Source organism: Podarcis bocagei (assembly GCF_964188305.1).
Source record: "Podarcis bocagei genome assembly, chromosome: 1".
In the NCBI taxonomy this organism is placed as follows: Eukaryota; Metazoa; Chordata; class Lepidosauria; order Squamata; family Lacertidae; genus Podarcis; species Podarcis bocagei.
Genome location: NC_138125.1, coordinates 14598793 through 14624866, shown reverse-complemented (window position 1 = coordinate 14624866; position 26074 = coordinate 14598793). Strand labels below are relative to the sequence as shown.

Sequence of the window (26074 nt, the reverse complement as noted above, 5' to 3'; positions counted from 1 at the left end):
CCGTTTTCTACACCCAAGTAGCATTTTATGAAACACAACATTTTAAAATTAACGGTAGAACCAGCCACAAGAATGAAGAAAGTTTATTTGCAAAGTGTTGAAGCATTATGAGCATATAGATGGTTTGGCGCAGTCTCAGATTTGATGTGAGCGAAGGTATAATGAGAAAACAAGATGCCTGTTTTTGAAAGCATGAGTTGTAGGCAGGTTCAGCAGAAACATGCTGGATTTCTTCTTCTTTAAATGGCTGTCACAAGTATTCAGGGCTTTGACTGACACTGTTCCCCCATTAAACAAACAAATGTTGCTCCAACCCTTCCCGGCCTGCTGTTCCTAGCCCATCTCTTTACTATATCACTCCCTTACTTAGCAGTAGTCCCATGAGTGAAATCTGGACCGTCTTCATATCTGGGTGTTTGAGGGACAAACTCAACCGTGCAGTCGACACAGGGCTGCTTCCCAAAGCAGTAATATGCCATCACCTGTCACGTCGCTGTCAGGCAAGGAATGCCCAGAGTGAGGAATTAACTATTTATACGCTTACAAGTTAGGGAAAGGCATGTCCCTCAGTCCCACGCCTCTCAGCTGCTCCTAGGTGTGCACCCAATGAGGCAGTTGCAGCAACAGAGAGGCCCCACTGCCGACCTCAGTTGATGCATCTTCCCCACCCAAGCTGCACACAAGCAGGCAAAGACTACGCCTGCATGTTACCTGCTTCTGCTCCTCTCTCTTCATTCCTCTACTGGTCCTGGGAGACAGCAGAGGAGGAGAGCTAGTGGCAGGAGAAGAAGGTGTGGAAACCCTTGACTCCAGCCTGACTTATCACTCCCTACTCTTGCATCTGTTCTTCACTCCCCAATCCTACAGCTTCTCCTCCATCTGACTCTCGTCTCCTGGCTGTTACAGGCTCCCCCAGGTCCCTGATCCCTTCTTCCAGGTTAGTCTCCAACCCCATTTCTTCCATTGCCCACTCCTCGGTATCCATTCCTTGACATTACCCAACTTTAAGTGCAGTGGTAGCCAACATCAGCCCCAGCTGGGATGTGATGTCGCAGCCCACAACATCTGGAGGGAGGAGCCACATTGGCTACCCCCAGTGAAGTGCAATTTAGCTGTATTCTAATGTCACAATATGATTGAGTTCTCTCCCCCACCCTCCACTTCACATCTGCTTTGGGCAGGGCCTGAGGTGGGCAAATGCAGACGATCATGATGTCGGCATAGAATAAAGTTGTAGTAGATCTTGCAGCAGAGCCTCAGAGGAGAAGGAGCTAGATGCGTGGCTGCCATTTTCAGTAGCAGCCAAATGTAGATTGTGATGCTTCATTTGACCCGGAGGATGAGAAACCAGACTACTAAAAAACCCTGAAGAAGTAATAATGCAAGCAACAGTAATATAAACAGAGTGACAGAAGTGTGGACAGTCTCATTAATAGTAGTAGTAGTAGTAGTAATTCATACAATGCAACAGCAATAAAGAAAGTTTGCCCATCACAGTAATTCCTGTTCCAACACCTCGTTGAGGCTGATCTTCTTTTGTGCTGTGTTAATTAGATTGGGTTGAGACATTTCATACCATATGCCGTGAAATGTGTATTATGATGTACTAACTAGCTTCTTCCAGCCTGAAAATCTTTCACTGAGCATCCTGTTACCGGTGAAAGGCAGTAAGTAAATCAGTGGGAACTCTCCAGACAAAACAATTGTCAGACAGTATAACAGGAATTTTATTCTTAGTAGTGAAGGCAGAAACAATATCTCAATTGTTGCTTGCCTGGGCTGAGGCGCTGTCATAATTATAATTTCCAGTGCTTGAGTTTGATGTTGTCCCTTTTGTTTTTGTTTCTGGGCCAAAGCAGCGACCCTTTGCCAAACTTGGAAAGTAACGCAAGGCTTCCTTTAGACGCACACAAGTTGGGCTCCGGCTTCCTTTTCTGCTGAATAGTGATTGAGAACGAAAGAGAAGCTGTATTATTAAGTGTAGTGAAACGAGCAGCTGAACTCCTTCCAGGTGAAGTGAGCTGAAAAATTAATATGGCTGTAGGAAGATGCCTTGCACCAAATCAGACCATTGGTCCCTCTAGCTCAGAATTATCTAAATGGACTCGCAGGACGTCTCTAGGGTTTCAGACATGAGACATCGCCAGCCTTGTTCGTAGATCCCAGGGGACTGAACCTGGGTCTTTCGGTTTGCAAAGCAGATGCGCTACTACTGAGCTACAGCCTTCCCTCATTTAAATTGGTCCTATCCCTTTTCATTGAGCACATTGTCTACATTGAACAGACAAAGCAAAAACAAAGCATTGAAAGACCCCTGTCATGAACCATTATTAGTGTAAATGAAAAGCCCATTTTCGCCTAGAGATTGTCTAGAATGTTTCTAGTCCTGGAACAATAAGACTTGATTTTGATAGTCTGATAATAAATACAGGGGTGTGGTAATCTTGATTTTTTTTAGATTTTTGAGCGATATTTAAGACACGTTATCCTACAGGCTCCCGTTGAGTAACCATCAATTAACGTCTGTATCTGCCTATATTAAATATTCAGCTACAATTTAATTAAAACAATCAAACAATTAAATATACTGCATTAAAACCACAGATGGCAGCTCAACCTCCAAAGTGACTTTTTAACTTTTGTTATTGTGGTTATGAGGACATGAGAGGTCACCACCTTTTGCTGAAGTGAAGCAGGTTTGGTTCTGGTCAAAACCTACAACCCACATGTAATCCATCATGGGTTTTATGAAGGAAGAAAGGTAAAGGTAAAGCTGGACCCCTGACCATTAGGTCCAGTCATGGTCGACTCTGGGGTTGCGACGCTCATTTTGCTTTATTGGCTGAGGGAACCGGCGTACAGCTTCCGGGTCATGTGGCCAGCATGACTAGCGAAAGTGAGATATAAATGCAATGAAACAAATACAGTAAATAAAAGAAATAAAATTCTGTATCCTGAACCTTTTGGGGGGAAACCTAAAGCAGATTTGAACCTCATGTAGAAAGACTTGTGACTTCTTCATTCCACCTTAATATATAAACAAATATTTGCAAAACCCAGAATGGATATGGACAACTTATTTCAGCGGAAACGAGAAAAAGAGAGAGGTGTGTGTGTGTAAAAGATGCAGTTTATTCAGACAGGAATATTTCACAATATATCTTACCCAAGAAAAAGCACAGCTTTTTAGGTCTGTGATGCTAGAATATTGTCCTCGTAAAGGAATTATTGAAAGCAGATTTATGCCTCCCTGTCAGTTCTGTTTAAAGGCTCAGAACAAAGGAACTGCATTCCAGACAGTTATATTTGTGTTATGGGTTGTTTGTGGGCTTTTTCTAACAATCTTTGATGGTAAGTCCTTGGTGGTTTTTTTGATTTTTTTTTGTCTAGTGTTTTATCACTGATGACTGTAGAGTAACTAGATACGGAGAACCAGGGGAAATCCTGACATTTATGTCTTTCTTATTCTGGCAGAACCTTAGAAAAGATAACAACGACACCGTTTTTGTTTTCCTAGTGAGGTAATGTGAGGGTTACATTTTTTTAAAAAATGCATATTCCTTGCAGTAAAAGGCAAAGGGAGCTTATAGACAAACTTTTCTTCCTGTTTTCTCTCTATAAATAATTCGGCCTGTCGGAGGACACTTCCTTTTCGCTGCTCATTTGGCGACTTTGCACTGTTGCCATTTTAAAAAAAAGAAACCATGGAAAACGGTCGCCATATACCACTCCCGTTGCAAAATGTCTTGGAAAAAATGTATTTCGTTTGATGGACGACTCAGCATTTCACTTTCGCCTGTTGCGCACGTGTAGGGCAGGGCCTCCTTACTCCAGACCTTAGAGACCTGCAGGATCAGGCCAATCCCACCTAGCCCAGCATCTTGTTCTTGCAGTGGCCATATAGGAAGCATGCAAGCAGAACCTGGGTGTGATAGCAGTTTCTCCTGTGATTTCCAGCAACTGGTATTCAGAATCATCAGTCCCTCTTGACAGTACATGTGGTCCAGCATCTGTGGCTGGCAGGTGAGACAGAGGCAGGGAGCACATGTCCCCTACAGACCTTGTTTGTGCCCTCTTTGCGTGTTTCCACCTCTCTGTAGCATGCCATTGAACCCTTCAAATGCTTTATGGGTGGGGTATAAATAATAAAATTCCTATTATGCTTGCCTGGATGGAATACAGAGAAGGGTGTTTGAATGTGGAGCTGCTAACCTTCTGCACAAGGATAAAATTCACACCTGGCAGGTAGAAAGGCACCAGGCTCCTTCCCTGCCCCTATATAGCATGTTCCTTCTGGATGGAGCCCCTATATATACAGTCATACCTCGGGTTGCGAACGTGATCTGTGCGGGAGGCACGTTCACAACCCACAGTGTTCGCAACCCACAGCACCACATCTGCGCACACGCATGATGCGATTCGGCACTTCTGCGTATGCATGTGACGTCATGTTGTGTTTTTGCGCATGCGCGAGCGCTGAAACCTTGAAGTAACCCATTCCGGTACTTCTGGGTTCGGCGCGGTCCGGAACCCCGAAACACGCAACCCGCAGTGTTCGCAACCCGAGGTATGATTGTATATAGTTACACTCAGGGAGGGTTCTGTCCGCACAATAGGGAATCCTTGAGTGTAGAAATCCCTGCCTTTTGTATGACTGGAATGTGGCTTAAGGCTGTTATTATTTATTACATTTATATACCAGCTTTATCCCCCAACAATCTCAAGGTGGTTTACATGGTTATCCTCTTGCCCATTTCATCCTCAAAGCAATCCTGTGAGGAAGGTTAGGCTAACGGATGGTGACAGGCCCAAGGTCACCAAGTGAGCTACAAGGGTGCTCTGCTCAATTTCCTTCTGACATGTGGCCCCCAGAAGGTTTTCATGACAGAATGCGGCCCTTAGATTGAATGAGTTTCCCTATCCCTACTGAATGGTTGCATTGTTAGGGTTCGTGTCTCAACGATGGTTGAAGACGTCTCTAACTGTTTTGAGCTCTCTAGACTTGGGCCTAGCACACTGTTTCTGTCACTAAGGCAGCCATGTATAGGGAAGTTTTATGCTTTATTATGTTTTTATATGTATTGGAAGCTGCCCAGAGTGACTGGGACAACCCAGCCAGATTCGCGGAGTATAACTAATAGAATGACGAAGACAATGATATTGATGAAGATGATGTGGTCCATTTTCCTGGGCCACATTTGAGAGGTGGCTCTAACAACTCTCACACAGTTGTGTGCCCATGATGGGAACTTTGCATTTAGGAAACATCTGCCTGCAACCGCACTTCAGGGTTTTTTGTGTGTCCTTTTGTAATCTTTACAGAGCCTGGCTGTTAAAGAAGGTTGCTTCAAAGTACATTGAAAGAAAATAATCTTTGGGGGGAATTTGAGACTACTATACAGCTCTTGTTACACGAGGCCTCAAATGGCTCTTGTTGCACACGGTCTTTTTTGGATTGTTTCTCTGGTGCTGAAAGGCCTGCTGTCTTCGAAGTAAGGGCGCCACAGTTTTTCACTTGGAGGGAGAGTGGCAATAGTGTGTGGCAGGATGGGAAATGCTGCTGTTGCTGTTTTCGAAAAAACCATTTCCTCCAGGGATAGATAGATAGATGATAGTTGGATAGGTGATAGATGTTTGTGTGTGCTATGGCTGCCATCAGGCCATGTCAGCTATGGGAAGAATGTTCAGACATGCTTATCAGAGCAAAGGAAGGTGTGGCATTTCTGAGGGGGGTTGCAAAGTCTCTCCTCTGCTGGATAAGATAGTCCAGGAATGAGAGTGATTTAGAATGGGTGGCAGGCAAGCAATGGATCAATGCTAGCAGTTGTCAGCACAAGAGTTCTATCTTGATCCAAGGATATTTTCCTATCTGTGTTGGGGGTCGGTATTAACACGCTTTCCGCTGGGAGAAGAAGGCACAGGTGCATGAAGTCACAAAGTGTGTGGGGTGTGCCTCTCTCCCTCTCTCTCTGTGTGTGTGTGTGTGTTTCTGTTTGTGAGAGAGGCAAAAGATTCTTTATTCCTTGCTTTGAACGCACAGTGCACTGTCACAGCAATTCTGTGATCCGTCACAGCCTTAAAAACTGTGTTGCAGACCGTTTGTCTTCAGTTTGTCAGGGAGCGTTCTGGGTTTGAAAAGTTTGAAAGCCACCACTGTAGGTAATCAAAAAGTAGTGTGGCTCCAGCGATCCAGACTTGATGACTGAGGATAACCGTCGCTTCGGGGATAAGGTGTTTACAGGAGGTTTCTAGTTAGAGTAGAGCTGTGAGAGAAAACATTATTTCTGCTCTGGTGTTAGATGCAATATGCAGAAGAAGGAAAATGATTGGTTACTTTGGTGATTGTGCACAGCATCTTTTGACACGAAGAAAAACTGTCCGTTGGGAGCGATTTTTCAACAGTTCTTTGGAACGCATCTTAATTGGGTGCAGAACCTTCTCGTGTGCTTTGTTTGTTCCACGTTCCGCTGTGATGGAAATGTCAATTATTATCTTGTAATATTTTCGAGAGCAAGGTGAGTACACGTGCCCCTGCTGATGACACCCAGTGTCTGCAGCGAGATTAGGAGATGTGTTTAGGAAATTAGCAGCAAGCACAAACACTTAATTAAAAAAAACACAGCACCAATGTGCAGAGCCCTCCATCTTCAGCTAGTTTGCTGGAAGCAGAAAGGAACCTCACACAACATAGTGAGGTGGGAAAATATACTTGATATTCTACATTTTCAGCAGGAAGAATCATTTCCGCTAACCCTCCCCTGCAAAAGCAGGCGTTCTAGTAGCTGTCATTTGCTTGGGAGCTTCCTAAGTGACTGAAAAGCCAGGTTTTCATTAAGATTTAACTATCACTGGGGTTGTGATTGGTGTCAGTGCCTTGTCTTTTCACTATGATTATAAGCATATCTGGTTTGACATTTGAGGAACTGAGGCAGTCATGGAATAAGAGGAGAAGTCTTGGTTAAGTAGCGGGGAGCAGAGAGTAGGAATAAGTGGGCAGCTATCTGAATGGAGAGGTGTAAATAGTGGAGTTTCCCAAAGATCACCACTGGGACCTTCACCTTTCCAAACTGAGTGAATGGGCGGTAAAATGACAAATGTCATTAATACAAACAAGGATAAAGCAATGCATGTCGGGGGGGGGGGATGACTGACTAGGAACGAGAGCTTGGGGTGAAAGTGGATAAGAGACTGATTAGAAAAGATACAGGACACTGATTGGATGGGGGAAATGGCATGGCCCACTGGATGAAGTCATGGCTGGATGCCTGGCTCCTAGGTGAGGACATCAGGACTTTCTGTTGCTGGTCTTACTTGTTCTCAGTATATTCACCAAACTGGGATTTTATAGGGTTCTTGTGGTTCCTTGGAAACAGCTAAAACCATTAAACTGGAAGAATTTGGGTGCAAGTGTGCAGTTTGGATTCCCTCTTTAATTTGCCTCTTCCTGCTTCCTGCTTCACACAAAACCATCTGCTGTTTTCCCCCCTAATCTGTTTCTCTCATCCCAGTCCTCAGGCTCCAATTCACGGTGCTCCCTATCCCCTGAATGGCCTGTCCCAATGAACACGCATAGACCTGCCTGTAGAAATCAAAATACATTTGGGTCCCTGGAAGTGAGCTGACAGCATCATAGAAGATACTTGCAAAGCATCCAGCTTCAGATAATTTTATAGTTGTCAGTTCTTAAAGTCTCCACTTCAGCCTGTTCGAAAGATGACACCTTTAACTTTTTGCCTTTAAGAGCTGTGTGCTGGAACAAACCAAAGGTCCTAAGGTTTAGTAACATAGTCCAGCATCCTTTTCCTGCTGGCTTGGGTGCCAATTGGAAGGTCGGCGGTTTGAATCCCCACGACGGGGTGCGCTCAGTCCCAGCTTCTGCCAACCTAGCAGTTTGAAAGCATGCCAAAAAGTGCAAGTAGATAAATAGGTACCGTTCCGGCGGGAAGGTAAACGACGTTTCCGTGTGCTGCTCTGGTTTAATCATGCTGGCCACATGACCTGAAAAAACTGTCCGCGGACAAACGCCGGCTCCCTCGGCCAGTAAAGCGAGATGAGCGCTGCAACCCCAGAGTCGTCCGCGACTGGACTTAACTGTCAGGGGTACTTTACCTTTACCTGGGTGCACTAGCCCTCTCTTGCTGCTGTACTCAGTGGCTGATGTTAGTTGGCATTTCACTGTTGATGTTCTATTTTTAATAATTTCTTCCCCCCTTCCATTCAGTTTATATGCTGCGAAGTAGGGGGAGCTTGCAACACGTTACTTGGCATGTGCCCACCCTTGTAGAGGCTAAAGGAGAAGTGGAAGCTAGGACCCAGGGGATCACGGGCAGTCTCCTCTTGTAGCCTGCATCTGCAAGGTCTGCTGTTGCCTACTAAAACTTTCACTGGAGGCCCTGCAAGGTGGGGAGAGAGGCCTTGAAAGGTTCATGTAGCTGAATTTTGCAAAGTCTCCAACCTTCCCCATCCCCTTTTGTCTTCTTTCATCATCCTTTCTGGATCATGTGATGCTTCAGGCAAGAACAGTTTCAACCTCCCCTTCCCCCCATGTACAGTACCTAGTACAGTCAGGTACGCGGACTTATAAAAAATATTGGGGGGGGCCCCGGGAAAGCTCATGAATAATAAATAAGCTCATGAATATGCAAATAAAGTGGCTCCGGCCCTAAATAGGGCAAGCCACGCCCCCCAGCCAGCCGATTGGCTGGCTGGGAGGTGTGGCCAGTCGGGATTCCCCTGTTCTCGCGGGATTTCCGGCAGTGCCTTGGCAGTGGCGGTGGTGCTGCGAAGCAGCGAGGCAGGAGCCCCCGCCCCCGGGGATTCCCTAATCTCGCGGGGGACGGCCGGGGCTCTCCGATTAGGGCGCGCGGCTGGCTGGCTGGCGAAGGAGCAGGTGGGGAGGAGGCGGGGGACGGCGGCGGCGCTCTGCTGGAAGGGCGCCCGAGATTATTGGGGGGGCTGAGCCCCCCCAAAAATTTTTTTGAGGGGGCTCGAGCCCCCTCAGGCCCCATGGAGTCGGCGCCTATGAGTACAGTCATACCTCGGGTTGATTGTGCTTCGGGTTAAGCACGTTTGAGTTGCGCTCCGTGGCAACCCGGAAGTAACGAAGCACGTTACTTCCGGGTTTCACCGCTCGCGCATGCGCAGATGCTCAAAACGACATCACGTGTATGTGCGGAAGCGGCAAAATGTGACCTGCGCATGCGCAGACGCGCCTTTTCATCTAATGTTTCATTCAGGATGCGAACAGGGCTCTGTAACGGATCCCGTTCGCATCCCGAGGTACCGCTGTATAATTTACTATTTAGTATGGCGCTGTGGGTTAAACCACAGAGCCTAGAACTGGCCGATCAGAAGGTCGGCGGTTCAAATCCCCACGACGGGGTGAACTTCTGTTGCTCGGTCCCTGCTCCTGCCTACCTGGCAGTTCGAAAGCACCTCAAAGTGCAAGTAGATAAATAGGTACCGCTCCGGCGGGAAGGTAAACGGCGTTTCCGTGCGCTGCTTTGGTTCGCCAGATGCGGCTTAGTCATGCTGGCCACATGACCCGGAAGCTGTGCACCGGTTCCCTCAGCCAATAAAGCGAGATGAGCGCCGCAACCCCAGAGTCGGTCACGACTGGACCTAATGGTCAGGGGTCCCTTTACCTTTACCTTATTTCTATAAACTTTATTTGATGATAACGGTGGTTTCTTGATTCCACCCCCCCCCCGGATCAAATCTCATTACATTGACCCCCTAAGATGCAGATTGGGCAGGCCAGTATGAGTTAAACAAGTCTGCTGAATCTAACCATAGCTGTCAACTTACAGATTTGAAAATAAGGGACCAGCAGCCTTGAAAATAAGGGACCAGCAGCCAAAATAAGGGACCTGCAGCCTCACCTGTTCCAGGCACTCCAGTCTTCCTGTCCTCCTGCAGTCTGGTCAAACTCATGCTGCTAGCTTCGAGAACACTTTGTAACCAGAGGTTAAACTGAATAGAATCTGAATCACATGCACCACAAGGCCTATGCAGCCTCAACTTAAGATGGCTCCCCGGCCTGGCTTTGCACTGCAAAGTTTGCAGCAGCACGTGCAACAAAATGGCGTCCAGCATTCAAAAACCTCCTCAGCTTGCATTAACTAGCCACACACAAGGCATGCAAGCTCCACCCCCCAGTCGTTCTTAGACTTCTTATTGGGTGAGCAACACAGCCAAGCAACACAGTTGGAGCCTCCCTCCTCCCTGGCCGGCAGGGAGGGAGGGAGAGGAGCTGCTTCCTTTGAAATTTAAGGGACATCATTTAAGGGACATTTAAGGGACATCTATCAATAAGGGACAGCAGCGGGACATGGCACTGGAATAAGGGACTGTCCCTTCAAATAAGGGACACTTGACAGCTATGAATCTAACACACATTTTCTAAATATGCTCCAATAAGGTATGTAGAGTCCTGTTAGAAACAGACAATATATTCCACACTTTCCTCAGCAAAGAGTTGGTTTGATGTATCAATGCTTGGCGGGTCTCGTAGGGGTTTACTTTGTTTCTAAAGCCTGGCAAACCTGTTTTATCAGTGTCAGCATGTGAGGAAATAAATATGTGTGGATTTTGGAATCTGAAATCATTTTGGTTGTCCTCAGAAAAGCTTCAGCAATTAAGAGTTAAGGTAGGGTTAGTTTGTGGCAACTGCATGGTTAATTTTCCTCCCGTCCCCCTTGTTTCTCCAGGAGAATGTCACTTTATGTGAAACATCTTAAATCCACTGTCTGCTATACTGTCTGAGCTCTTCATCCCCAATGGCCATTATAAAGTTGCCATATGCCTAAAAATATGCTCAGCACAACTGTGATGTTTCAGGCTCCGAATTCGTTTTTCATTTTATTGCATGATCCTCAGATGAAAATAAAAATCCTTCTTCTGCTGTGGCTTGAAGGCTGTTTGGGTGCATATGGCTCATTATAAAAGAAGGGGAAAACTTCAAGTATTTAAAATATTGTGCAGAATTTTTACAGCTGTTTTGCATTTGTTTGGTTTTCTGTCTTTTCTGCTGTGGGGGTTGGTGGTTTGGTAACCAGTCAAATGTAACCTTGTCATTTTTAACCACGATCAATCCATAAAGTTTGTTACCTTCCTCTTTGGTCCAACTTAGGAACACATAAAAACAAAGCAGATGTCAGAGCAATAACCAGGTGCATGGTTTCAGCTGCTTTTGTAGTAGGAGAGGGAGAATGGTGCACTTGGAGGTGACTTCTGTCACTTGCAGTAGGGCAGGTTGCTAACGATTGCTGGAGAGTCTGCAGGCTTCTGCTTTTATTCAACCATTAGCAGACACTGCACGACTCCTGCACCAAGGTACAACCTGTGCTCTTACATCCAAACAGTTTGTGACAAACCATTGCAGCATTTTGAGACTCCAAAACCCATGATGCAGTGTGATCTCAGATGACACAGGCACGTGAAAAGATGAGTTCGTAAGCAGTCTGAAGGTTCCAGCCTTATTTAAGATCAGTGTCATGTGAAGCGCACAGCCATGTAGTTTCTGGTCTGTTGCCTTCCAACTATAGCACTGTTCAGATGCCTCTTACAATTCTGAGTGCCTGGCACTGATTGGGATGGTGATTAAAAAGCAGTGACTTTTTAATATTGGATGCTTCACAGGGCGAAGAGGAGTCACTTTCGTTAATGGCTTTTGCTTTAGGAGGACAGAAGTGGATTAAAGCGGTGCCTTCAAGGACAGCGGATTGGCTTGAGTGTCAGTGCATGAAAATATTTTGATCCCATTGTAACTAGTAGCTGCTAGTTCCTGTTGTTGTTGCCGGTTTGATTAAGTGCCCAGTCTGTTCATTGCAGGAGTGGTGGGAGGAAGGGGCAGGGAGAGGAAGTGACTTTCCAAAGTGCATCTCCCAGAGGAGAACAAAAAATGTGATTAGGGTGGTGCAGTTGGAAGTGTGTGTGTGTGTGTGTGTGTTTTAAATCCTTTCCCCCTTTTGGTTTGTAGATTATATCTATCCTGTGCAGTTTTCCACATGCTGCTTAATGGAATATTGGGTGGCCCCAAAGGAAGTTCTCTCTGTAAATCAAAATTGGGATTGTGAAATGCAAAAACAAAACCCCAGTCACTTCTGGGTTATTAATTGGTACGCACGATCGGAATTTCCTATACTGGATGATAAGTTAGCTACAGTTCCCCGTCCTGCAGCAGGCATGGCTGGCTGTTAGCTGGTGATATTCTTTCCTGGTTCTGATGTTAACACAGGAAAAGGCATCAGGTCACTTACAGTTACACCCAGCTTGCCATATGTTTTTAAATAGAATGTTTATTTTTTTTTAAAAAAAGGAGTTTTGGGCAAAAGGAAAGAAATAAAAGTTTCCGTTTGGGTATTGTGAGGGTTTGATTAGCTGCTTGTGCGTGAAAACGCGCTCCCTCAGAGTTTGTGCGGCCCCACAAACCTCCGTGTGTGACGGAGCTCCTCAGACATGTCTGCTCTAGTCACTAGTAGAGTCCGACAGTGGCTGCCTGCGGAAGCGTTTCCAGCAAAGAAGTTCCTTAACGGAAACGCGTCTCCTGGACTCACGGCGTGACAGTTTCCTGCGAGGTATGGGTCTCCCTATGGGAGACTCCGATACCTCCCCACTGTTCTCGCTGGAAGCCTCCCTGAGCCCTCCCTCCTGCTCGCATTCCCTCAGAGACCCACTCCTCCCCCTGCTGGTCCCTGCTTCAGCAGTTGAGTCTCTTTCATCCTGCCTGAGTCCCTCCACCACCTGATGCTCTGATGGCAGTTCCCTGACATCCACTTCCCCTCCAGGGCCCCCCTCACCCCCTCCCAATTCCTCCCCCCTGGGAGGTGAAGGGCTAAAACCCCGAAACGAATCTTCCTCATCTTCTGACGTCTCGAACAATTCTCTCCATCGATCGTCGTCCTGGCCAGCTGAATCCTCCTCCTCTTCAGAATCTGGGAACCCCTCCAACTCCTCTTCCTCGTCGGTGGTGGCAAAGTATTCCCTTCGGAACCTCGCTACAGGCTGAGGTTTACGTGGGAACCTCTGATGAAAAGTCTCTATTAAAACCTCGTCATTGACATCCTCTGCCCTAACCCAGGTGTTTTCCGACTCCGGTTCCCCTTCCCACATTACCAAATACTCTACTTGATCTCCCTTCCACCTGGAATCGAGGATCTCCGCTACATGGTAGCTGTGTTCCTTCTCCTCCATTGCTGGTCCCCTAGTGACCCTCCCCTCACTGCCTCCTCTATACGGTGACAGCAACGACCTGTGAAAAACTGGGTGCAGCTTCATGTGGTTCGGTAACCGGAGCCTGAAAGCCACTGGATTGACCTGCTGTATGACTTCAAACGGACCCAGCCTTTTGGGTCTTAATTTCTTACAACCTCCTTTGAATGGCAACCCCTGGGTTGACAGCCACACCTGGTCCCCCACCCTGATGCTTTCACCTTCCCTTCTGTTTTTGTCTGCTTGCCTCTTATATTCCTCCTTAGCCCTGTTTAAGTTGAGTTGGAGCTGGCGATGGATCGCTTCCATTTCTTCCACGAACTGCTCTGCAGCTGGAACGCTCCAGTTCTCCCCCTCCCCCCCTGGGAAGGCTCTGGGATGGCACCCGTGATTAGCCAAAAAGGGGCTCATCCCCGTGGACACGTTCTCTGCATTGTTGTAGGCAAATTCTGCCAACGCCAGCTTCTCCACCCAATCATTCTCTCTGTCATTAACATAACACCTCAAATATTGTTGGAGAACCCCATTTGCTCTTTCCGCCTGCCCGTTGGTTTCAGGATGACGGGCCGTCGAGAAATTAACCTCTACATGCAGTAAGCTCATGAGCTTCCTCCAGAACCTGGAAGTAAATTGTTTCCCTCGGTCTGAAACCACCCTCAAGGGGGCGCCATGCAACCTAAACACATTCTCTACAAACAATTTGGCGGTTTCTTCTGCTGTAACCGCATGTGAGCAGGCTATGAAGTGGGCCATTTTAGTTAACAGGTCTACTACAACCATGATGGCTGTTTTCCCTCTAGACCTTGGCAGATCAGTCATGAAATCTATTGCCACTGCTTCCCACGGTCTCTCAGGTGTGGGCAGTGGTTCTAATAAACCAGCCGGCGCCTGCCTCTCCCCCTTGGCTCTTTGGCATTGTTCACACCCTCTCACATACTCCCGCACATCTTCCCTGACCTTGGGCCACCAAAATTCCCTGGTAACCAGCCACATGGTTTTGTGTTGCCCAAAGTGCCCTGCTGTGGGGCTATCGTGCAGCTGCTTGAGTACTTTCTCCCTCAATTCCCCTTCAGGTATATATAACGCTCCCTTATAATACAATGCCCCATTTCTCTCCTCAAAACCACCGGGTTTGTCTTCCTCCCCTCTGAGATCCCTGAGTTTCCCCTGGGCGTATGCATCCTGCACCGTACCCTCTACCAATTCCCTTTGCCCCACCAAAGTCGCCCCACACACCCAGCGGTCCTCTGGAATGATATGGGTTTCTTCGGGTGCTCCCTCCCCCTCCAAATATTCAGGTTTGCGTGAGAGAGCGTCCGCCCTAACATTCTCTGGGCCTGGCACATAACAAATCTCAAAGTTAAATTTGGAGAACTCTTGGGCCCATCTCAACTGCCTTTGGTTGAGCACTCGCGCCGTTCTCCAGTACTCTAGATTTTTATGGTCCGTGCACACTTGCACTTTATGTTGTGCACCAACTAGCAGATGCCTCCATCTCCGGAACGCCTCATGAATAGCAAGCAGTTCTCGGTCGTACACCGTGTAGTTCCTCTCGGATTTGTTCAGCTTCCGCGAGAAGAAGGCACACGGACGCCACTCCGACTCCTCCTTCCCCGGCTGCAGAAGAAGCACCGCCCCTATGGCTCTGTCAGATGCGTCTGTTTCAACCCTTAGCTTCTTTCGTAAATCCACATGCAGAAGTTGTTCTTCAGAGGCGAAGGCCCTTTTCAGTTCCTCAAACGCTCGCTCCGCCTCCGCCGTCCATACAAACTTCTTCTTACTGCTGAGACAGTCAGTGATGGGCGCCGTCAGATGGGCGAAGTTGCGGATGAACTTACGATAAAAGTTTCCAAACCCTAGGAACCTCTGCACATCCTTCTTGGTTTTGGGTGTTTTCCATTCCAGCACTGCCTGTACCTTGCCGGGATCCATGGCCAATCCCTTGTCTGACAGGCGGTACCCCAGGAATTCCACCTCCTTGGTATGGAACCGACACTTCTCCAGTTTGACCCACAGCCTGTTGGCTTGCAGTCTGCTCAACACTTCTCTTGCACAGGCAGCGTACAAAGACTGTCGGACTGCTGTGAGGGTTTGATTAGCTGCTTGTGCGTGAAAACGCGCTCCCTCAGAGTTTGTGCGGCCCCACAAACCTCCGTGTGTGACGGAGCTCCTCAGACATGTCTGCTCTAGTCACTAGTAGAGTCCGACAGTGGCTGCCTGCGGAAGCGTTTCCAGCAAAGAAGTTCCTTAACGGAAACGCGTCTCCTGGACTCACGGCGTGACAGTTTCCTGCGAGGTATGGGTCTCCCTATGGGAGACTCCGATACCTCCCCACTGTTCTCGCTGGAAGCCTCCCTGAGCCCTCCCTCCTGCTCGCATTCCCTCAGAGACCCACTCCTCCCCCTGCTGGTCCCTGCTTCAGCAGTTGAGTCTCTTTCATCCTGCCTGAGTCCCTCCACCACCTGATGCTCTGATGGCAGTTCCCTGACAGGTATCTTCATGTCACTGAAGTGGTGATAGGCAAGTGCTTACAGCTTCACAATAACTATATACAGTGGTACCTCTGTTTAAGTAATTACCATACTTTTTGCTCTATAAGACTCATTTTTGCCCTCCTAAAAAGTAAGGGGAAATGTGTGTGCGTCTTATGGAGCGAATGCAGGCTGCGCAGCTATCCCAGAAGCCAGAACAGCAAGAGGGATTGCTGCTTTCACTGCGCAGCGATCCCTCTTGCTGTTCGGGCTTCTGAGATTCAGAATATTTTTTTTCTTGTTTTCCTCCTCCAAAAACTAGGTGCGTCTTGTGGTCTGGTGCGTCTTATAGAGCAAAAAATACGGTAATTTGTTCCGGAGGTCTGTTCTTAACCTGAAACTGTTTCAGGTTACAGACTCCGCTAACCCAGAAATATTACCTCGGGTTAAGAACTTTGCTTTAGGATGAGAACAGAAATCGTGCTCCGGCAGCACGGCAGCAGCGGGAGGCCCCATTAGCTAAAGTGGTGCTTCAGGTTAAGAACAGTTTCAGGTTAAGAACGGACTTCCGGAACGAATTAAGTACTTAACCCGAGGTACCACTGTATTTAAAATGCATCTCTGGGTTATTTGTGGGGCATAGGAATTCGTTCATTATTTCCCCCCCCAGAATATAGTCCGGCCCACCACATGGTCTGAGGGATGGCTGAAAAAGTTTGCTGACCCCTGCTTTAGATGGTGGACCGGCCCATGGCTGAAAAAGGTTGCTGACCCCTGCTTTAGAGACTTCCTGCAGACGGGCAGGAGTCAGGATATAGTCTGGCTTCACCCAAATGTCTAAGCCAAACCGCTCACATCTGTAACCAATAAAGTTGTGGCTTAATCTATCCCATCAACCCAACATAATCGTGTCTGTGTGTTTATTTCTGAGTGGAACTGCGGGGCCTCACCATGCAAGTAGCAATTGCCTTTACTAGGCAGGATTAAAAAGTGGAGCTGAAACTTAAAGGCCAAGGAGGTGCAAGGGGGGCAGCTGCTTCCCCCTCTAAATCAAGTAAATAAAAAAAAATACTTACCGGTAACTAACTGACAATTACCTCACAGAAACCTCGGTTCTGTCCCCCCCCCTCCAATATAAAGCCTACCCCCTAAAATAAATCCTGGCTACACCCATGACCACATTCAGAAGCAACAGCAAACCATGGTTTGGCACTATGTGAATGATGAGAGATGTGGCCCTTTGTTTCTCCCCCACGCTTGCATGCAGTGATTCCTTCTCTTAGTTGCTGGGGTTTCAGCAACCTATAGTTTACCATACCATCCATATTAGGCAAGCAATGGCTATTGTGCACCATACGTTTGCCTCGCTTGGATGAAATGACAGACTATGGCTTGCCAAGAAGACACCACCAAGAAGAAATGGACAGTGGGGGGGGGGGAGGAGGGAGCACATGGGCTCATTGACGAAATGCCAAATGATGGTTTGATGTTATATCTAAACCAGTCCAGTTTTATGTCTCATAAGCTTCCATGAAACAAAGTTAGGGTTAGCTGTTAGGTCAGGAGAGCATGGTGTGATGCTCCGCGATCACACGAGTATCTTCCACAACTTTTCTCCACCTCTTCCATGAAGGATTTCTTGGAGTTTACCTTTGCTCTGCTTTTAGAAACCTGAAATCTTCCTCTCCATGGTGCACCTTGGGAAACAGGGCGGTCTGCTCTTCTTTTCCTCCCATTCTGTTCTCTCTCCACAACTGTTACTCTACATTCCTTGGCTCCCGATTGTTTCTGCAGACCTCGGGGTTCATCCAAGCATGCTTCTCCCCTGCTCTCATTTCTTAGTGGCGCCATTTTGGCCACAGACTTGGTTTGTTGAGTTTGTTATTAGAGGGAGTGTTGGTTACTGAAGTTTGCAAATTAGATGCAGGCTTGTGTCTCCTGGTGCTTATGAAAGACAAGTCACATCTCACAGATCTCCAGCATTAAGGTTTAGAAAATATATCTCTTCTACTCTTGTGTTGGTGGGCTACTCTTGTGAACAGCCAGGAATATCACCCCCTGCCAGCGTAGCAAAGGACGCCTTTGCAATTCTAGACACAATTGAAGTGGTTTCTCTAGCTGTCAGACTGTATCATCCTATGTTAGCGAGCTACATTAAATGTACATGCTGCTCTCCTTTAAAAAAAATATGAATATTTGCCTATAACAGCGGGAAGACACTTTAAAGAGTGGATCTTAGAAGTGATTTATTGCACAGTTGAGACAGCGTAATCTATTGCTGCAAAAACCCATTTGTGGAGTGGGTGGAAATTTCTGTTTTAACTCGACTCGACATCTAAATTCTGTACATATTTTTACTGCATGAAATCCTTATAAAAATCAATAGGCAGTCCAAACGAAAGCAGCAACGTTCAGCACTAATCCGGTGCCTTAAAATCTAAGGGTGTTTGAACTTTAAAGCTGGAATGTATCAAATGGATCTTTTATATCTGTGGTTTTCTTTTTAATCCAGTGTTTGCACAGTTGGGCTGCAATCTAACTAAAGTTAATTAGGACTAAAGCCTGGAATCATCTGCGCACTTATCTTGGAATAAGTCCCATTCAGAGCCACTTACTTTTGAGTAAGCATGTTTAGGGTTGTGCTTCGTTTCACTATGATTGTGATAGCAGTACTAATACTCAATATTAGTAATGTACCTTCTGAAGAATTATGTCTGCTGTTCCCCTCAGCTCCCCTCCCCCCACCATTCAGTTCTTCTGCCCCATCTGCTTTGTGTGCATGTGTGTGTGTGAGCGAGATGGAAAATGTGCTTTTTTGGGTACGGTATCTGTTGCTCTTGCAAGCGTCCACCAAAATATCTCTGGGTCAGCTGAGCTATGTGTTTACCCAGCAGATTCTTCAGGGAGATGCCACAGAATCCAGCTCTAGGAGTAGCACTTCAGGGAGGAGAAGATGTTAGATGGGTCCATTTTACTCATTCCACTCTGTTGTCATCATTACAATTCATACCTCCCTGGTACAAACTTTCCCCGGCCTGATGCTCTCTGTACATTGTTGGACTACATAAGACAAGTCCAGCATCTACAATGGATGCTGGTGGGAAGCCTGCAAGCAGCATCTGAGTGTCTTCTTTGGGTGATCACTCATAGCTGAGTAAGATTGTCTTCCATAAACATGGTTTTAACAGTTACAGATAGGTAGCCGTGTTGGTCTGCCATAGTCAAAATAAAAAATTCCTTCCAGTAGCACCTTAAAGACCAACTAAGTTAGTTCTTGGTATGAGCTTTCGTGTGCATGCACACTTCTTCAGATACACTGTATGTGTATCTGAAGAAGTGTGCATGCACACGAAAGCTCATACCAAGAACTAACTTAGTTGGTGTATCTGAAGAAGTGTGCATGCACACGAAAGCTCATACCAAGAACTAACTTAGTTGGTCTTTAAGGTGCTACTGGAAGGAATTTTTTATTATGGTTTTAACAGTGAGTCTGTAAGTGACTGTGGAGGCCACTTCTGGATCCACACGTCCTTCCACAGTGGGGACATAGGTTTCCAGGTAGGAGTTGATCGTGGTGCCTTCCTCTTAGCACTTTTCTCCCTTTTGCCCTGAGTTTGAGCGTATTCAAAGCCCATGACACCTTAGGTAAGGCTGTTCTCCAGTTGGAGTGCTCACAGGCCAGTGTTTCCCAGTTGTACTATATTTTTTCAGATTTGCCTTGAGAGAGTCTTTAAGCCTTTTTTTGTTGACCACCAGCACTACACTTTCCATTTTTGAGTTCGGAATAGAGTAGTTGCTTTAGAAGACGATAATCAGGCATCCACACAACATGACCAGTCCAATGTAACAGGGTAGCAGTGAGTGTAAACAGTGCTATCTCCACTTGTGGTTCCAAGCAACTGGTGTTCAGAAGCATCTTGCATGGCTAGTATCCCATTATCCTCCATTCGCTCGTATGATCCTCTTTTAAAGCCACCCAACTAGATTGAATTCCATTTACTTCTGAGTACTGTATCCCTGAAACATTCCCAGGGCATTTAGCAAGGGCTGCAGGAGGCGACATAAGAAGAGCCTTGGTCCATCATAACATCAGAAGAGCCTTGCTAGGTCAGGCCAAGGGCTTGTCTAGTTCAGCATCCTGTTCTTAGTGGCCAGCCAGGTACCTACAGGTATTCTGCAAGGACCCAAGTACAACAACACCCTCACCACTTAGGATTCCCAGTGACTGATGGACAGAGCCATGATGCCTTCATCAGTGGAGGTAGACCATGGTGATCATGGCTGGTAGTCATTGACAGCCTTGTCCACCAGGAATTTGTCTAACCACCTTCTAAAGTTACCCCAAGTTGTCTGCCCTGAATCTTCCAACGTTCGGCTTCATTGGATGACCCCGGGTTCTAGTATTATGAGATAGGGAGAAAAATGTCTCTCTTCACTTCCTCCAATCTAGCCACAATGTTATATCTCTTTATCATTATCCCTTCTCTCTGTGTTGCTGCTGTTGCAGCCAGTAGACTAGGCTGTGGTTTGTACTTGTTTGTGAAGTGTGTGCTGTGCCCAAGAGCGTTTCTGCACTTGGCAAATGTGAACACAGGTCCACAAAGGCTGGCAATCCCTGTGCATGGACTACATGGGAAATGGCACAAAATCAATCTCGGATTATTTTCATGGTGCGTTTTAGCCAGGATAGGATACCGTCTTGTCCTCAGATGGTGTGTTGATGTAATGAATTTATTTAAATGTGCATTGAGAGGTACTGGCTGCAGTTAGTGTTCTCTATCAGTGATTGGTGCGGGAAAACTTATTTGCCATGCAGAATATTATGGATATGTTTTATTCTAGTTATTTGGCCAAAGACTTAAATAGATCAGATGAAGAGAAGAACAGCAGCTAGATGCTCAACTTAGCTCAACTTAGCAAGCTGGTTATCTTGAGGACTTGGAGACACCTCTGGTCTGTGAGCCATGCAGTGCCATTCTATATTAAGGATTCTCCCCACTGCCGCCCGCCCCCCATCAACCCCGCCCCCCCATCATAAGACTGTGACTCTGGACAGCTGCCACAGAGAAGCTGACTATGTTAGCAATGTGTAAACTTTCTAAGGACCCTGTGTGCTTTGAACAGCTGGTTGATAGGCAGAGGTTCAACACGTGGAACTTTCCCAAGCTTGGTGGTGTGTTTATAAGCTGCACCTGTTGAATTTCGGCCTGTCTTGCGCATCTTAATGATTGCAGTTGCTACAGTCTTAGCTCTTCCCTCCCATGTCATCTTATGAAGAGAGAAAGAGACAAAAAGGATAGCCCTGATGATTTTGTGTGTTATTCTTGTCCCACCACCCCTGCTGAGATATGCCCCTTCGTAGGAACATACGAAGCTGCCTTATGCTGGTCAGACCATTGGTCTGTCTAACTTAGTATTGTCTACACTGACTGGCAGCAGTTCTCCAGGGATTGCTCCCAGCCTCACCTAGCGATGCCAGGAATTGAACCTGGAACTTTTCTGCATGCAAAAAGGTTCTGCCACTGACTCTGAGCTACATACCTTCTCATTGCCCTTTTAGCAGGGTCACAATTTCGCATTGCAGGAAGGTGAGTTCAGCATTGCATTAATGTTTTCTGTAGTCAACGTGTGATGTGCGCATGAAAGATGAATGTCTCCAAATATTCCATAGACATGCATCGGGCAGTGATGGGCAATGGTCCGGAGTCATGTGTTCTTAATGCGGTTCTTAAGACCTATTCACATACTTCTAAAGTTGTTTTTTTTAAGTTTAAAGTGTACACATAAATCCCGAAAGTGTGACTACTACAAAATACAGACCTTTGAAAGCAGGTACTCTCATACAGGTGAGAGAGATTGGACTGAGGGCAGACCCACGCCATACATTAAAAGCACAGTTAACACCCATCTAAAACACATGACACCTCCCAAAGAATCCTGGGAACTGTAGTTTGTCTAGGGTGCTGGGAACCGTAGCTCAGCGGGGAGAAAACTACAGTTCCCTGAATTCCTTGGGAGCAATGTGCTTTTCAGTTTGCATTGGATGTTCTTGAAACTGCACTCCGTGGCAAGCCCAGGCCTTCTCCGAGATTGGATAACGGTGTCAATGCACTTTGTATGTCTCAATGTCTGAAACAAAGCTTGCTCGTTATCTGAATGAGGGGCTACCTTAAAATCCTGTGTACAGGGGTATATATATTACTCTGAGCTCATTAAAGGAAGGGCGGGGCTTTCAGCACTGCGAGAAAGAGAAGACAATAGTTATCCCCCTTTTCCCAGGATCTGGTGGAAATGGCTTTGCAGTGTAAATTACCCCCTGGGATACTTCGCATGCTTTTGCGAACAGGGCATAATGGCATTTTTCCCCTTCAGCAGCTAATGCTGTAGCTTTGACGCTCTAATTAGCATGCCGTATAAATGCAAGTGACGTTTGCTCCCAGAGGTAGGATGGGCTGGTGAGCTAAACGCTTCCTCCAAATGGCTTGTGGGAGGAACCGAAGAACAAGTGGCTCGCCAGTGAATCAATGCAGACCACCCCCTCTTTAGTGTCACTTGCGGGCTCGTTTATTAAAGGAAGTTGTAAAGTGGGCATGTGGGGAATGCATCTTAACACAGTTCGCTTTTAAAAGGTGCATTTCAGAGTAGACTTCGCCAGCCCTCCAGATGTTTTCGGAATACAACTCCCATTGTCTGCAGGTCTAATGGGATTTGTAGTCCAATGCTGCCATGTTGGCTGGGGCTGATGGAAGTTGTTGTCTGAAACATGTGGAGGGCACCAGGTTGGGGAAGGCTGGCCTACACTGATTGGCAGCAGGCCTGCAGGATTTCAAACAGGTGTCTTTCTATGCCTTAATTGGAGATGGAACCTGGGTCCTTTTCCACACAGAAAATATGCTCTTCCACTGAGCTTCCAGTCGTTTCTGTGGGTACGAAATCCCCCTTTAAAGTTTCATGTGCCTGCTATGCAACAATCAATACAGTGGCATAGTGCTATGATTTTAATCAGTTTCCAGTAATGGCTTTAATAGGTGCAAACTGATTATTGTTCATGTTCACAGCCACAGGTGGGTAACTCCTATTCTTCCCATTTCCCTGGAAACCACAAAAGAGTGATTAGTTTCTGATGTTGCACCACGAGTCCATGCCCACAGAGGTCTTCTCCTAGGTTCAAGGCCCAGAGTTGGCCCAGGATATTTCAGAGCCTGATGCAGGAACTCAACCCCCCCCCATAGTGGCAGAAGTTTATAAATGAATTATCAGTTTGCTGCCTTGTAATGGTGTCCCAACATTTTTTGCCTGAAGTGAACCTTGCCCTGTTCTGCTCAGCTGTAATTAGGGGACTAAATTATTCGGAGATTGTCTGTCACAGATGTCCTGCTTGTTTGTTTGCTATTAGCAACATGCTTTTTTGGGGGGATGGGGGAGGGGGAGATCTAGTTGTGTGAACAAGCTGAGAGCCACTGTGGTTCCTCAATGGAGCTTTTCCCCCCAAATGCCTCTTCCTCACCTATGATGCCCACTGAGTGGTCTTTCGGAAGACACATTTTTGCAGACTAACCCTGCCTCGCGGGACGCGGGTGACGTTGTGGGTTAAACCACAGAGCCTAGGACTTACCGAAGGTCGGTGGTTCAAATCCCCGTGATGGGGTGAGCTCCCGTTGTTCGGTCCCAGCTCCTGCCCACCTAGCAGTTTGAAAGCACGTCAAAGTGCAAGTAGATAAATAGGTACCGCTCCGGCGGGAAGGTAAACGGCATTTCCGTGCGCTGCTCTGGTTTGCCAGAAGTGGCTTAGTCATGCTGGCCACATGACCCGGAAGCAGCAGGACACTGTGATGGAAGCCAGAGCGCACGGAAATGCCATTTACCTTCCCACCGCAGTGGTACCTATTTATCTACTTGCACTGGTATGCTTTTGAACTGCTAGGTTGGCAGGAGCTGGGACAGAGCAATGGGAGCTCACCCCGTTGTGGGGATTCGAACTGCTGACCTTCTGACTGGCAAGCTCAAGAAGCTCAGTGGTTAGACCACAGCGCCACCCATGTCCCTCATACTCACGTGCAGAAGGTTAATCAGGGTTCACATCCCTGCAGAGGGAGTCCTGTGCATGTTCATTGGTGTTCATGTGGGGCCTGCTTCAGGCTGACATTGTTCACACATTGGCCAAGGGATGAGACTAGCCAGGTACATGTTTGGAAGCTTCTTTGCAAGTTTGGTACCTAGGGATATAAAATGGGGGACCCTTTCCATGGCACATGAGACTTGCATTGCTGTGATGGCTTGAAAAGATGCTGCTGTGTTCATGTAAACTTAAATGATGCCTGGAATATATACAGCCCCATATGGAAGCATCACCGGTGATGTTCCCAAAGCTTTTACATGAGGCTTGCTGGGAAGTGTGAACTGCCTTCCAGTCTCTTTCTCTGGGCTTCAGCAATCTCCAAAGCAGTAATGTCCAGCTTGTTCCCCAGCTGCAAAGAAGAAAAAAGTAGGAGGAGACAAACTGGAGAAATTGACAAAAGAAAAAAATTCCTTCCTGTAGCACCTTAAAGACCAACTAAGTTAGTTCTTGGTATAAGCTTTCGTGTGCATGCACACTTCTTCAGATACAATTGAGTTCCTTTAACACCACCTGGGGCAGAATTTGTGGTGTGAGTTGCAGCTTCTAAAGCAAACTAGCTGAGTATCTCTCTCTCACCAGCCTCAGAGAAGGGAACAGTTTTAAAACAGAAAACCTTGAGACTCCTATTTAAAATTCTGTCAGAGCATTCTACAGAAATGCAAATTTAGAGGGAGGCGTTTGAAAACACAGCAGGTTAGCTTTGAACGTGGTGATGGCTTTATGATTATTATTTTCCAAATGCACAAGTTATAAATGGCAGTAACTGTGATGCAGATAAAGCAGTATAAATGGGTTTTGCATGAAAACATTGCCACATTTCCCCACAAAACAGAACTGGGGTAGGTGGAATCATCTCTGTAAAAAGTTACAGTAAGTCAAGGAGCAGCAAGGGGAAAAAATAATGCAAAGATTACTTAAAACCAACAATAAATGTACAAATTAAAAGTCATAAAAATTACTGACTAGTTTGGGTGTGTGGTTTATAGAATATGTGGAATGTTAAAATTGATTCAAATTAAGTGGAAAGAAACATTTTGCAAATGTGAAGTAAAATATCTGTTTAATTAGATCGTAAAGAAAAGAGATTAAAAGTAATATTTTGTAGGATGGTAATTACTGTTTTTCAGAGTAGTCTGGTTTGTGTTTTGCTTTACATTTCAACGTGATAACTGATCTCTTTGGGGTTCTGGGCTTTCTTTGTGTCTTTAATTACTTTAAAACCGCAGCCATTGCCTTTATTTTGTTTTCCTTCCCCTAAATAAACTTTACAATGGCTTGCTGAAATTCCCTGTCTGCTTGTGGGGGACAACCCAGAAAGATTAGGCCCCCTCTCCACCCCCCAGCATGGCTCGAGGTTACAAGCCAAGTCATCAGAAGGGGGACTCTGACAGCAAGATAAGAGGAAAGGATGTTATAGCAATCAAGTTACTGACAGGCACCTGAGATGTAAAGATACTAGATTGCTCTCATTTCCTGCTTCCAGCGAGTTCACATTCCAGTAGCTGGGCTGGTTTTTTTTTTTAAAAAAAACTTTTTTATAGTCGACACATATAACTTCAAAACTTTACAGGAGACCACCAAAGTACATGAAAGCGTTTGAGAGGCTTTTGAGTAACTCAAACACATTGCAACAGAACTGGGTTGCCAGACTTGACATTTAAAACAACACAAAAACCCTCAGAGACAAAAACACACTTCATAGCAGGGGCTGTGGGAGGTGAAATTTAGCTGGGCTGATTTTGGAAAAGAGGTGGGCCTGACCTGTGAAGCTGCCTCTTACCTTGTCCTGCAAAAATGTAAGGGTAAGCACATTCTCGCCCCCTTCCTTGGCCGGGGAACCAAGGGCTCCTGATTCAGCTGCCACACTTCTATCCAGGCAAGACCACCAGCAAGGGAAGACCAACCCTGGCCCCAGGTGCTTATAAATTCCTCCATACAACTCATCACTTTTTAATGGCGTTGTCAGACTGATCATCTTCCTCTGCTTCTTCCTTCCACCCCCCTTACCTTAGAATCATAGAACTGTAGAGTCCAACTCCTTGCAATGAAGGAATCTTTTGCCCAATATGGGGCTTGAACCCAAGACCCGGAGGTTAAGAGTCTCCCACTCTACCAGCTGAGCTGTCTAGTGTGCGTCTTGTCCTTTTGGTTTGTAAGCCTGTTTCTCTCGGTCTCTCTTTCTCCCCTTTTTAAATTAACATGAACCATTTTGGGAGGTAAGATTGGCCTGAAAAACGGGATGAAAATGTCTTAGAGCAAATAGTCACCCCGT

The 26074-nt window shown here is 46.5% G+C and overlaps 1 protein-coding gene across 4 annotated transcripts in view; it reads left to right on the top strand.

Annotated features, from left to right (window-relative positions):
- The window catches only part of KIF26A (kinesin family member 26A), a 161998-nt gene that overhangs the window by 34146 nt on the left and 101778 nt on the right, over window positions 1-26074 (top strand). Inside the window, exon 1 of one of the 4 annotated variants that reach the window (XM_081190986.1) lies at window positions 4087-4131. The exons of 2 other annotated variants lie outside the window; for them this stretch is intronic. In XM_081190986.1, the coding sequence (XP_081047112.1) occupies window positions 4102-4131 (30 nt within the window). In that variant the 5' untranslated portion in view covers window positions 4087-4101. Of the gene's footprint in view, window positions 1-4086; window positions 4132-4518; window positions 4568-26074 lie in introns of those variants that run through there. One more of the 4 variants, XM_081190987.1, reaches the window with a different exon arrangement.